At 34.1% G+C, this 13,242-nt stretch overlaps 1 protein-coding gene across 1 annotated transcript; it reads right to left on the bottom strand.

Annotated features, from left to right (window-relative positions):
- On the bottom strand, positions 1-13,242 carry LOC106075422 (NIF3-like protein 1). Its single transcript, XM_056005655.1, has 6 exons — positions 13,011-13,242; positions 11,119-11,415; positions 10,187-10,382; positions 7,961-8,084; positions 4,835-4,961; positions 1-2,372 (listed from the first exon to the last, which is right to left on the bottom strand). Exons 1-6 carry the CDS (start codon positions 13,222-13,224, stop codon positions 2,101-2,103), a joined length of 1,230 nt encoding a protein of 409 aa, XP_055861630.1. The 5' UTR covers positions 13,225-13,242; the 3' UTR covers positions 1-2,100.

Below are 13,242 nucleotides of genomic sequence, written 5' to 3'. Positions count from 1 at the left end.
TTAATATAGAAAACGTATTTCTTTTATTTGTTGATCTCAGATACAGAAAACAACCAAAGTAACATGATATTTTCACACATTTCCTAACCAACAAATAAATCAAGATCAGTTAGAAGAAAAGTCATTAAATGTTTTTTTCTAAAATTTCAATATTTTTTTTAAAGACCAGCAGTTTATTGAAAATAAAAGAAGATTGAAAAATGATACAAATAGTACATTATGCCATTTGATAGGTACATTCACGTAATTATGAGGTCTTAACTAGTACAATGGGATATTCAATATCATAATTGTTAAGTGCAGGTGTGGTACCAACTTTCCTGATTTAATATAAAAAAGCTTAAAGAAATCTGCATAAAATAAAATAAATTAGGGCAATAGTTGTGTGGTACCTTTTTTTTTTTTTACTGATTTAATAAAAAAAAAAACTTAAAACATAAAATAAATATATTCAGGTCAGTAACATTTAGCCTCATTCAATGATCCGTGTCACATTATGTATTATGGCTTTTATACAGCGCTACTTTCATGCTTATAGAATGCTCAGAGAGCTATGGTCCAATCTCATTTGTGGACCAGTGGGGTAGGGGGTATCTGATAGGTTTTTTCGTGCTGCCTTTAGGCGCTCAGTAAACACAACTCTGCTTGAGTCAGGTATCAAACCTTGAGCCCTTTCATAGGTAGCCAAGACAAGCCAAGTTCAAGTGTACTTAGCCTCTCGACCACGCTTCCCACATTGATTGGGGGATGATGCGATAAGGAACTTTCAGATTCCAAAGGATCCACACAACAATTCAAGCATCAAAATATTAACTTGAACTTAAATATTTTAAGCACACTACACAAACTAAATAATAAAATGAGTTACCTCAAGTCACATGATCTAAACAGTCAAGCCTGTACGGTATGACATAAACGTTGTAAAGTTGAAACCACATTGAACTCATTAAACTGAATTTCAAACTCAAATGATCCACATTCTTTTTTTATTTTAATAATGTCATCCCTATCCTTCTACAACTTCTATGCTTGTCAAACAGTTGTTTTTTTTTTTCAAGCCGAACTCCCCAGAGCTTTGAACATGAACCCAGTGTGTTTTTATTTGAAATATTTTGATCCAATCTACAATAGGTATGGTTATTGTAGTTTACCAGCGACTTTGGAGCCATTAGTTTCATGTTACAAGTGACAACCAGTACTTAATTGAATAGTTATAATATTTATAGAGGTAAGGTGGCTGAGTGGTAAAGCCTTTTGCTTCTGAACCAAGGGGTCCCAGGTTCAAATCCTGGTGAAGACTGGGATTTTAAATTTTGGGATCTTTAGGGCGCTTCTGAGTTTATCCAACTCTAAAGGATACCTGACATAAGTTGGAGAAAAGTAAAGGCGGTTGGTTGGTTGTGCTGGCCACATGACACCCTCGTTAACACTGGGCCACAGAAACAGATGTGCCCTATTGATCAAATGTCTGAAAGGGGAACTCAACTAGCTTATGTTTAAATATTCCCACAAAATATGGAGAACAAAGATACTTGTTCATAAAGTGATTTCTATCTCCACAGTGTCACTACATTTCATTCAATCTTTTCTCCAATTCAACAAAACAAGCATTTAGAAAAAGTCATAAATATATTAATTATGCACAGATAAGCTTTAAATGAACCAAATCAGGTCTGGAGCCAAGTGCTGGACAAGCCAACAAAAAATGAAAATGACATTAGTTTATAAAACAATATTAGGCACATAATAAGTATCTTGAAAAACATAAGAAGTGCACTAGTGCACAATGACTCAAGATTGACATATTTCTACAAACTAACTGAAAGACATAATGTTGGCTACAGCCACTCTCAAGCAGATAATGATAACAGATCATATAGTAAAGCCAGTTAGTGATCACCTACAAGTTAGTAATGAAGCGGCTTAAAAATATCAGAAAGATGAGATGGCATAATAGTAGATGAGAAACTCAGATCCTGAATGGCAGCTTGCACGTTCTTTACATACTTTAAGTTATTTTAAGGCACTTACATGATACACATACAGTTATGTTTTTTTAATCCTGCAATGTACGAAATAAACATTTCAACATTCTAAAAGTTAAACCACTACAAGTGGATCTCTGTCCATTTCTGAAATGAAAACATAAACGGCAGAATTGAAAACTGCGGCCAGCTTTTCTTGGAGCACTTTCAGATAGCCTCGCTCTGTGTTGCTATGGTGACAGAGAATCACATTGCATCCTCGGTGTACAGCATCCAGGACCTCATGGTGGGACATCTCACCAGTCACGAGAAGGTCACATCTGACAGATTTGAGAACACTTGATCCAGATCCAGCACACACAGCCACTGACTGGATTTCACTTTCTCCTGCAAAAGAACATTGACAGAATAAAATATCTACCATTTTAAAATTTCTTGAATAACTTCTTTAAAAATAATTAAATTAACAATAACAGTGCCTGGCTGCGAAGTAGTTTGGTATGCACTTTGAATGGGTCCGAAGTTCAAATCCAGTCCACTGACATCCCGTCTTCTTCCAGGAGTCTGGACTAGGAAGTAACAATCTTTATTTCTGAAGAAATATCCGAAACTTGTAAAACAAAACAAGCAATGAAACATTTATATCAGCAAGTGTAATCATTTTTATGTCAAAGAGAAGAAATGACCAGATTCATCATGATTGACAACTAAAAATGTAGGCCTATTGTGTTGATATACATAAAGAAAAGTTCATATTTATGTGTTTGCATCAGTAGAACAAATGGGAGTGACAACAAAAGATACAATTTTGGCAACTCAAAAAACTTGTGAAAAGTGGATAAAAGAAACTAAAAGTCAATTATAAGACATGGACAGAAAGTGCTTGAAAATACAAAAGTGAACACACATTTCAGGTACTTTCAATTACTTGGCACAAAAAATTCAGGTACTTTCAATTACTTGACACTAACACTTCAGGTACTTTCAATTACTTGACACAAACATTTCAGGTACTTTCAATTACTTGACTCAAACATTTAATGTACTTTCAATTACTTGACACAAACATTTCAGGTACTTTCAATTACTAGACACTAACATTTCAGGTACTTTCAATTACTAGACACTAACATTTCAGGTACTTTCAATTACTTGACACTAACATTTAATGTACTTTCAATTACTTGACACTAACATTTCAGGTACTTTCAATTACTTGATACACACATTTCAGGTACTTTCAATTACTTGACACTAACATTTCAGGTACTTTCAATTACTTGACACTAACATTTCAGGTACTTTCAATTACTTGACACTAACATTTCAGGTACTTTCAATTACTTGATACACACATTTCAGGTACTTTCAATTACTTGACACTAACATTTCAGGTACTTTCAATTACTTGACTCAAACATTTAAGGTACTTTCAATTACTTGTCACATACATTTCAGGTACTTTCAATTACTTGACACTAACATTTAAGGTACTTTCAATTACTTGACACAAACACTCACAAGTACACGTACAAAGTACAAACTAACATTTTTGAGGTACTTTCAATTACTAGACACTAACATTTCAGGTACTTTCAATTACTTGACACTAACATTTCAGGTACTTTCAATTACTTGACACATACATTTCAGGTACTTTCAATTACTTGACACTAACATTTAAGGTACTTTCAATTACTTGACACAAACACTCACAAGTACACGTACAAAGTACAAACTAACATTTTTGAGGTACTTTCAATTACTAGACACTAACATTTCAGGTACTTTCAATTACTTGACACTAACATTTCAGGTACTTTCAATTACTTGACACATACATTTCAGGTACTTTCAATTACTTGACACTAACATTTAAGGTACTTTCAATTACTTGACACAAACACTCACAAGTACACGTACAAAGTACAAACTAACATTTTTGAGGTACTTTCAATTACTAGACACTAACATTTCAGGTACTTTCAATTACTTGACACTAACATTTCAGGTACTTTCAATTACTTGACACAAACACTCACAAGTTGTTTTTTTTCCCCTACTTTTTATTGTACAATTGAAAAGCCTGATATACAACAATAAAAGAGGAAACTGCAAAACTCTTGCTTAGTAAAACTGTGGACTACTAAAATTAATTAGTGAAGCACTCTGTTTTAAGAGATTTTGCACCTACCATTTGTAAATCCACATGAATCGGTTAAATAACAGCATCTAATACCTATACTTAACCATTATTTACAAAGACTGGGGAAATACTCAGATTAGTCATAACAAGAATGAGATGCTGTGACTAATATGTTAAATCATGATAATATATCCAAAAATTATATTTGTATTTTATTTGTTTTACTATAAATAAAAATCTTTATTATCCATGAGGAAATTCGTCCTACAATTCAATTTGTGCATCTTATCTTATATATTACAGATGTTACTTCCAAAAAGAAGATAATTACATCCTACATATTTCATGTGTCGCTCTAATCATGCATGTTAAGCAATGATTTAAACTCTTAAAGGTTGTTGGTTTTCCTGGCTGATTCAGGCAACCCATTCCATTCTCTAATGGCACTAGGGAAGAAGGAGCATTTTTATGTGTTTGTTTTAGCATTACACAAAACAAAACATTATAACTATAGAAAACCAAAAAAAAATATGTTCACACCAATTTCACTCAGATACTACAAATAGTTCCTATTAGTTGGATTGTATTATCCTAGCCCAAAGCTCCCGTAAGATGGCAGCAGGCCAGGTTTGAACAATCTTCTTTATACAAAAAGTTTAAAATAATGTTTGAAAATTAATTCAAATCAAAGAAATGTTCCCACCTTGAGCTGTAGCTACACTGACATACTGTAATCCCAAATGATTTTTCACTTTAGTGATAGCTTGATTAAGAGTGACAGGACTTGCCAACTCGGCTTGCCTGCCCATGCCAGTAGTTGCCAAAGGTAACTAAAAAAAAAAAAAAAAAAAAAGATAATAATTTTTAAAAAATCAAATGAAATAAGCAATGATATGACACTCTTCAGTCCCGAAGCAACTATGGATCATCTGAAACATGCCTGGGCATTAGCTATTATTGAAATATGTCAGCCATACAGCAGTTCTCCCCTCTCTTAATGCTTGACTACCTATCAAGGGATCTTGAGTTCGATACCCGACTTGAGCAGAGTTGTGTCTGCTAAGCACCTAAAGGCAGCATAGCAAACCTTCTCTTAGATATCTCTCCCCCCCCATAAAACTGGTGCATTAAAAAACAACAACACTATCACCAACACAAGCTAATATTATTAAGAGGAAAAACCCATGTGCACCAAAAAAAATGACGCCTTGGACTCTTGGCTTTTTACCCTAACATTTCTAGTACACACATAGCAATGCAGGAGTCGGTAAGAAAGAGTGTCAAAGTGTACATTATACTATGTGTTTGGTTGTTTTCTCTATTTTAAAGCTGGTCAAGATTATACTGTGAATGACTGACTGTTTCTTAATTATTAATTAACAGTGATTCTCAAAAAAAAATGTTTTATTGCTGACATTCTTTAATTGTATGATAAAAAAATAAGAAGCTCAAGGCTGACTATATTAAGTTTAGGATGGATCTAGCATGTTGGTCCTTTCAAGGATGCCATATAAGTGTCAGGGGCAGGTATGGCAAGAGTGAATGTGTTATTGCTGTGTGTAAGAGTTATATCCCTTTGTTTATATTCCCAGGTATGAATGTAACCAGTATACTTTTGCTTTTGAGTGTTTTTAGTTTTCCTTGTAGACCAGTATACTTTTGCTTTTGAATGTTTTTAGTTTTCCTTGTATGAGAAAGAGATTTTTAGTTAGTTGTTTGCTGGAGTAGAAGGGGACTGGCGGCTGTCATTGAGTTTTTTTTATACTTAAATAATTTGTTATTTCCTGGTTAGTTGGAGTTTTCATGGTTCATTTAGTGTGTATTTGTAAATTAATTATCTTATCTTATCTAATACAGACGTTACTTCAAAAATGAAGATGATTATGTCCTACGCGTCATGCATTTAGTCATGCATATTAACCAATGACTTAAATTCAGCCAAGTCACTGGTTTTCCTGGCTAGCTCAGGCAACCCATTCCATGCTCTAATAGCACTAGGGAAGAAGGAGTGTTTGTACAAATTTGTCCTAGCATATGGGACGAGGAATGTGCCTTTATCTTTGTGTCTTTCAGAGTATTTTATTAAATTTTGTTTTTGTATTTGAAGATTATGGTTCAGTGTTTTATGTATGATTGCTACTTTACTTTTGAGCCTTCTGTCCTGAAGGCTTTCTAAATTTAGTGATTTTACTAAAAGTGTTACTCTAGTCAAATGTGAATATTCGTTTGTCATTTATTATAACACCTAGGTATTTTGCGTTTTTAGTCTGTGTTACTGGTTTGCCATGAATAAGATAAGTGGAATTAATTTGTTTTAGTTTTTTTGTTACTCTTAACAACTGACATTTTTCTGGGTGGAAAGACATGCTCCAATTTGATTCCCATTTCTGTAATTCATCTAATTCTCTTTGTAAAATATCTGTGTCTTGTGTTGTTTTTATTGTTCTATATATTATGCAATCGTCTGCAAAAAATCTGACTTTTGTACCTGAAGAAATGCAATTTGGTAAATTATTTATGTAAATTAAAAATAGTAGTGGACCCAAGACTGTTCCTTGAGCTACACCTGAGTTTACTGTTATCAGTGTTGATTTAGAACTATTTATGATTACATTTTGTTATATGACCTACTATGCTTAAGATTCCAACTATTAACTAACAGCTATCAGTATTAAGCCCTTGAAGCCAGAACCAGAAGCAGTCTTTGGACTTAAAATTACAAGTCTGATGACCAGTTGTTGGTCAGAAATTCTTGAACACATACATCCAACCATCGTACAAGCCAGATGAGAGATTTACATTAGTAACTAGTTAAATATTTACTAACATATTTTACATTGACCCTCCAACACACAGCCTTTATGGTTGGTGGCCTCGTACATACACACAGACACGCTCATGCTACACAGATTAATTTTTGTTTATACTGTTAAGCTTTAATAAATCAATCAGTAACAGAGTTTAAAACAATAAGGTATATAAAAGGAAAAAAAATAATACCAACAAATATAGGTATGTGATTTAACAGTTTCGTAAAATGTTCAGCAATACAAGCTATTTACAAGACAATCCGGCTCTGGCCGAATATCAAATTTTACTATCCGGTCATATCCGGCTCCAGCTGGGTATCAAAAAGTACTATCCAGTGCACCCCTAGTTAAAAGTACTGAATTATTAGTAATTTAATGTCCTGGGTAGAATTTTTGTTGATGTCTCTATCTTTTACAATATTAATAGATCTTATTTGCAGAGAACGAGAGTACTTTAAATATTACATCATGACCCTTTTTCACCAATGTTTAAATTGCATAACTTGATAAAATTAGGATTTTGAAATGTGATTCAAGCAGTGATGGAATTTCTACGTGACATTTCCTACAATTTAACTTTGTGAAAGTTTGTGTGTGTGTGTGAATAAATCTGAAAAGTATCTTTGCCTGTTTTGAAAGTACATTTTTTTAATGTCAATAAATGATATATTTTGAAATTGATCATTTTAGTTTATTATAATTTTTGCTTACTGTTTGCATATTTATGTTTTAAGATATCTAAACTGTTTCCTGCAAAATAACTGAAAAATAATTATAACTTTAAAACAAAAAAAATATTGACTCTATTCCTATTTTACGATAGCTAAGTAGTTCTTTCAAAATGACTGAAATATATTTTTTTCTGCACTATTTTGTCGCGGTACCCTTATTGGCTGTACTGACCTTATCTAATTGTTATTAGCTGCACTGACCTTATCTAATTGTTATTGTCTGCACTGAGTTTATCTAATTGTTATTGGCTGTACTGACCTTATCTAATTTTTATTGGCTGTACTGACCTTATCTAATTGCTTTACTCGTATATGTTCATAATGACCATACTGGGTCAATCCAGAAACCATCAGGTTCAGTTCTGATTGGTTACACTCTACACTGAGTCTCCAGTGGTCACTGCTAGACATTCTGTGGACACAAAATGACCATATAAGTGATACAGAATCAGCCAATACTTAAGTCCAACTCAATGGAATGGGTTGCCTGAACTAGCCAGGAAAACCAGTGACTTGGCAAAATTTAGGTCATTGGTTAACATGCATGACTAAATTTATGACGCGCAGGACGTAATCATCTTCTTTTTTGAAGCAACATCTGTATTATATAAGATGAGATAAGATATTGCATTTAAAACACTAGAGATGGAGGTCATACAGCAGAACACAATGACACAAAGTTGGAAAAAGTTTTTTTTTTGGACCTTGATGTATTTAGTTAGAATTTTTCATTGTAAATAAAAAACATGACAGAACTGTTATCCTTAACCTTGAGGTACAATTTTTTAAAAGCTGTGTTACCAGAATCCACTAGCTGTACCATATCTAAAACAATGCAATCTAATGCCTTAAGTTGTCTTAACACATTATCTTCTTAACATCATTCTGGGTTGATTTCGTGTAACACATATGAGAATATTCTTATCATGGGACTTGTTTTGTGTACAAACCATCATGATTTCCATTGATACATAAGTATATAAACAACAAGAAAATATAAAATTATTACTTGGACTGTGGGGCCTATGATAGACACTTGTTGTGTATACACTGATGTTACTGAAACAAGTGGACACTTCTGATCAGGTGCCTGAATGACTTACCCAACTGACTGACACAGAGTGATTGGAAGAATATGTTAGAGTATCTGAATGGATCTTTAGTTGAGATTAACAGGACTATGTGAAGATTCTTGGCAAACATTGGACTATTTGGAGTCCTTTAATTGGTGACAATCAATGGACTAGGTGATAATTATTTGATTAAGTGACAGCTATGATATAATATGATAACTGGATGAAGTAACAATCATTGGACTATGTGATAAATGGATGAAGTAACAATCATTGGACTATGTGATAACTGGATAAAGTAACAATCATTGGACTATGCGATAACTGGATGAAGTAACAATCTTTGGACTATTTGATCACTAGGATGAAGTAACAATCATTCGACTATGTGATAACTGGATGAAGTAACAATCATTGGACTATGTGATAAATGGATGAAGTAACAATCATTCGACTATGTGTTAACTGGATGAAGTAACAATCATTGGACTATGTGATAAATGGATGAAGTAACAATCACTGGACTATGTGATAACTGGATGAAGTAACAATCACTGGACTATGTGATCACTGGATGAAGTAACAATCATTGGACTATGTGATAACTGGATGAAGTATCAATCATTGGACTATGTGATAACTGGATGAAGTGAGAATCATTGAACTATGTGATAAATGGATGAAGTAACAATCATTGGACTATGTGATAACTGGATGAAGTAACAATCATTGGACTATGTGATAACTGGATGAAGTAACAATCTTTGGACTATTTGATCACTAGGATGAAGTAACAATCATTCGACTATGTGATAACTGGATGAAGTAACAATCATTGGACTATGTGATAAATGGATGAAGTAACAATCATTCGACTATGTGATAACTGGATGAAGTAACAATCATTGGACTATGTGATAACTGGATGAAGTAACAATCACTGGACTATGTGATAACTGGATGAAGTAACAATCACTGGACTATGTGATAACTGGATGAAGTAACAATCATTGGACTACGTGATAACTGGATGAAGTAACAATCATTGGACTATGTGATAATTGGATGAAGTAACAATCACTGGACTATGTGATCACTGGATGAAGTAACAATCATTGGACTATGTGATAACTGGATGAAGTGAGAATCATTGGACTATGTGATAACTGGATGAAGTGAGAATCATTGAACTATGTGATAACTGGATGAAGTAACAATCATTGGACTATGGGGCAATCTATTGACTATATGATGATCCTTCAATAACTGATGGACTTTGAGTGATGATCATAAATCGTTTTGGAAACTAATTTTCTTGTGTGTAGTTTTACATCTTTCTATAGATCTTATCTTATCTTATATAATACAGACGTTACTTCAAAAAAGAAGATGATACACCAAAGAGACAATTTACTTTGAGCTTAAAAATCAGCTGACTCACGATCCAATTTTGACTGGAAACACGTGTATGGCCTCCTTGTTTTTACTGATTCTTGAATCAGATGGCAGCCAAGACAGCAGATGATCTCTAATTTCTTTAAAGTTTGTAGGATCAAGGTCGAATTCTAAAACATGAGAGAAGCCTCCTGGGAATTCTTCTAATGCCTCTACTGGTCTGACTGTGTCTTTCTTTACATCTAGAAACAAAAAAAAATAAATAGCTGGTGTTCTCAATTTCGAATACTTAATTGTCAGAACTTGTAAGTATTATTTGCAAATCATCTTTAATATGTATAACAGAATCTTATACTTTATGAGACAGGGAGGTCAGAAGGGAAGCAAAAATGCCTTGTCTCAGACAAGGAAATTCTGTGCCGAACTGGGAGTTGACCACTTAGTGAAGTTGTGACAGAGCGTTGCATGAGGTTTGCGGGACATGTTCAGGACAAAATGAATTACCCATACCAAAAGTTGCGATAACATGGAGGCCAATATGAAGAAAGCACAAACTGGGACGTCCTCGTATAACTTGGCACCACACTTTTATGGAGGACCTTAGATCAGTGGACACCAGGTAGTAAGAGGCTTCAGACATTGCCAGTGACAGATCTTTGTGAAGACAGCTTGCCGACCAATGTGCTGAACGACACAGGAGGATCTAAGCAATGAAATTAGTAACTGACTGTACAATTCTGACTTCAATACCACATGTACTTGAAAGACCTTTATTTAAAAAAAAACAACAACTGTCCTTTAACACTTATATTAAAGAAACAGGTGCTTTCTGTACCTGTATATGTTGCATCTGGCCTTATAAGACTTTAATCCATTTCTAATGTTAAATGACCAATGTTTTGAGTAAAAGAAGACCATATATTTAACTCTATGGTTAAGATTCCAACTACATGACTGCTATCACTAATGAATCCTTACCAAATGCTGACAAAAGCCAATCATTTATCCCTCCTTGAATTGCATCATAGGTCGTGTGAGGTGAAAACACTGCAATTCTGTTCTCAATACACTCTAGCACAGCCTTTTGTTTCCATGACGACTGTGTCAAACATTTCAGGGGAGCAAATATGGGAGGGTGATAAGCAATAATTAAGTCTACAGTTTTATCTTTGGCTTCTTCTAGGACACTTGATGTTAAGTCAATGGTCAGCATAACTTTACTAACATATTTAGGAGGGCATGGTTCCACTAGAAGTCCTACATTATCCCAGCTCCCTGAGGAAAAAATAATTTAAATATGGTCAGTAAGGATAAACATTTTAAAATTTTAATTTAAAGGATGATACAATATTAGGTGTAATTTACATTCATACAGACCAGAAACTAGTAATATGTTAAGCTACAGAGTTAATACTGCTAGGACAGGAAATTAGGAAAGTTTAGGTTGGAGATGAATGAAAGAGTAATGCTAGTGACTTCTTCTTCTTCCTCATTTTTATGTTGGAGCGTTCAGATAGCTAGGCAGATATATATAATATGAGATGAACTGCGCAGTGGTTTCCAAATCAGAGATCTCTCCATATAGTTTTCTTTCTATTGGGGTGACTGAATAAAGGAAAGACATAGACAACATTTTCCTCCTTCAATAGATATAGATATTCAATGATATTGTCTACAGTTTACAGGATGCACAAGATTCAAGAAAGCATTTAGATCTATTTCATCTATATTATAGATCTAACTTTAACTTTCTGGTAGTAGACCATATTCTATGTGTTGCATGAGCCGATTTAGTAGGATGCGTGCAAGGATTTTCCTAGCAATAGAGAGAAGAGATATTCCTCTGTGGTTGTCGCAGATCTGGCGGTTTCCTTTTCGCTTGTATAAAGAACAATTGTGGCATCTTTAAAGTCTTGTGGTATTGACTCTTTTTCCAACATAATTAAGAAGAGCTTATGAAGTCTTTCAATCAGGGCTAATCCACCTTTTTTGTAGACCTCTGCGGGAATGGAGTCAGCTCCTGGGGCTTTTCCGTTTGTGAGCTGTTGAAAGGCAAGATAGGTTTCCTTTAGCGTAGAGGGTCATCCATTTTTTTCATTTATTGGTACTTGTTGTAGCCTGTCTATGGCCGCTTCATTTATGATGGAAGGTGTATTGAGAACCTTTTCGAAGTGCTCTGCCCAGCGTTTTAGGATTTCTTCCTTATCTGTCAATAGGATTGTCCCATCAGCATTTAATAGAGGGGATGAGCCTGACTTTGTGGGTCCATAGATTTCGTTTATGGCATGGTAGAAGTTCTTCATATCGTGCTTGTCAGCAGATTCCTGTATTGTTTCCACTTTCTTGCTATTAGCTAAGCCAGGTATCTTGCATTTGGCGTAGCTGTTTTTGCACATTTTTGCGGATGTTAGTGAATGCATCTTTAGTGGACTGGGAGTTTGGGTTGTTCAGACATAATTTGTGGACCTTGTGCTTATCGTCTAATAGTTTTCTGATCTCAGTACTGTTTTCATCAAACCAGTCCTGATGCTTTCTCTCCATAGGACCGAGTATGTTTAATGCTGTGCTATAGATAGCTTCTTTGAAGTTATAGTTACACTATTAACAGTTCTATGTCTATACTGACTATAGTCTAAATCTAATTAATAAATTAAAAGTCTAGTCATTAATTTAATAGAATCTAGATCTAGATTAGATCTAGATTTATATATAAGATCTAGACTAGATTTAAGATTATATTTAAAGATCTACATCTAGTCTAGTCATTCAATCATTCAAAATCATTGTCATTGATAAAAATGATTGATTGTCACATTCAATATTCATATTGTTAATTGTGATCATTGTGTTTTCACACATGACACAGGCACCTGCTAATGAAAGAGGCGCAAGTCTTTTCAATTTAGACACAACTTCATCCAATGAGTTCATAGTACTAATAGATCTAGATCTGGTAAAAGATGTTGTAGAAAATGCCCTGCAAATCCTATACTCGATGCTTTTTAGATCTAGTTTGGTTATTCTTGGAATATTTAGATCTAATAACAAATGTCTAAAGGAACTTCCACGATGTATGCGAAACATTTATGAAGCGTAACGCCG

Source organism: Biomphalaria glabrata, chromosome 12 (assembly GCF_947242115.1).
Source record: "Biomphalaria glabrata chromosome 12, xgBioGlab47.1, whole genome shotgun sequence".
NCBI lineage: Eukaryota > Metazoa > Mollusca > Gastropoda > Planorbidae > Biomphalaria > Biomphalaria glabrata.
The sequence above is the reverse complement of the archived record's forward strand: the minus strand, read 5'-3'. Positions and strand labels throughout refer to the sequence as shown.

What these genes read in the sequence shown, in the direction of transcription:
- LOC106075422 (XM_056005655.1), bottom strand. Translation starts at nt 13,224, where the DNA reads ATGTTTCGCATACATCGTGGAAGTTCCTTTAGACATTTGTTATTAGAT. An exon ending in TTGGCTTTTGTCAGCATTTG is followed by an intron (nt 10,383 to 11,118) that starts GTAAGGATTCAT and finishes TTTTGTTTCTAG; the next exon opens with ATGTAAAGAAAGACACAGTC. An exon ending in TTTCCAGTCAAAATTGGATC is followed by an intron (nt 8,085 to 10,186) that starts GTGAGTCAGCTG and finishes TTGTGTCCACAG; the next exon opens with AATGTCTAGCAGTGACCACT.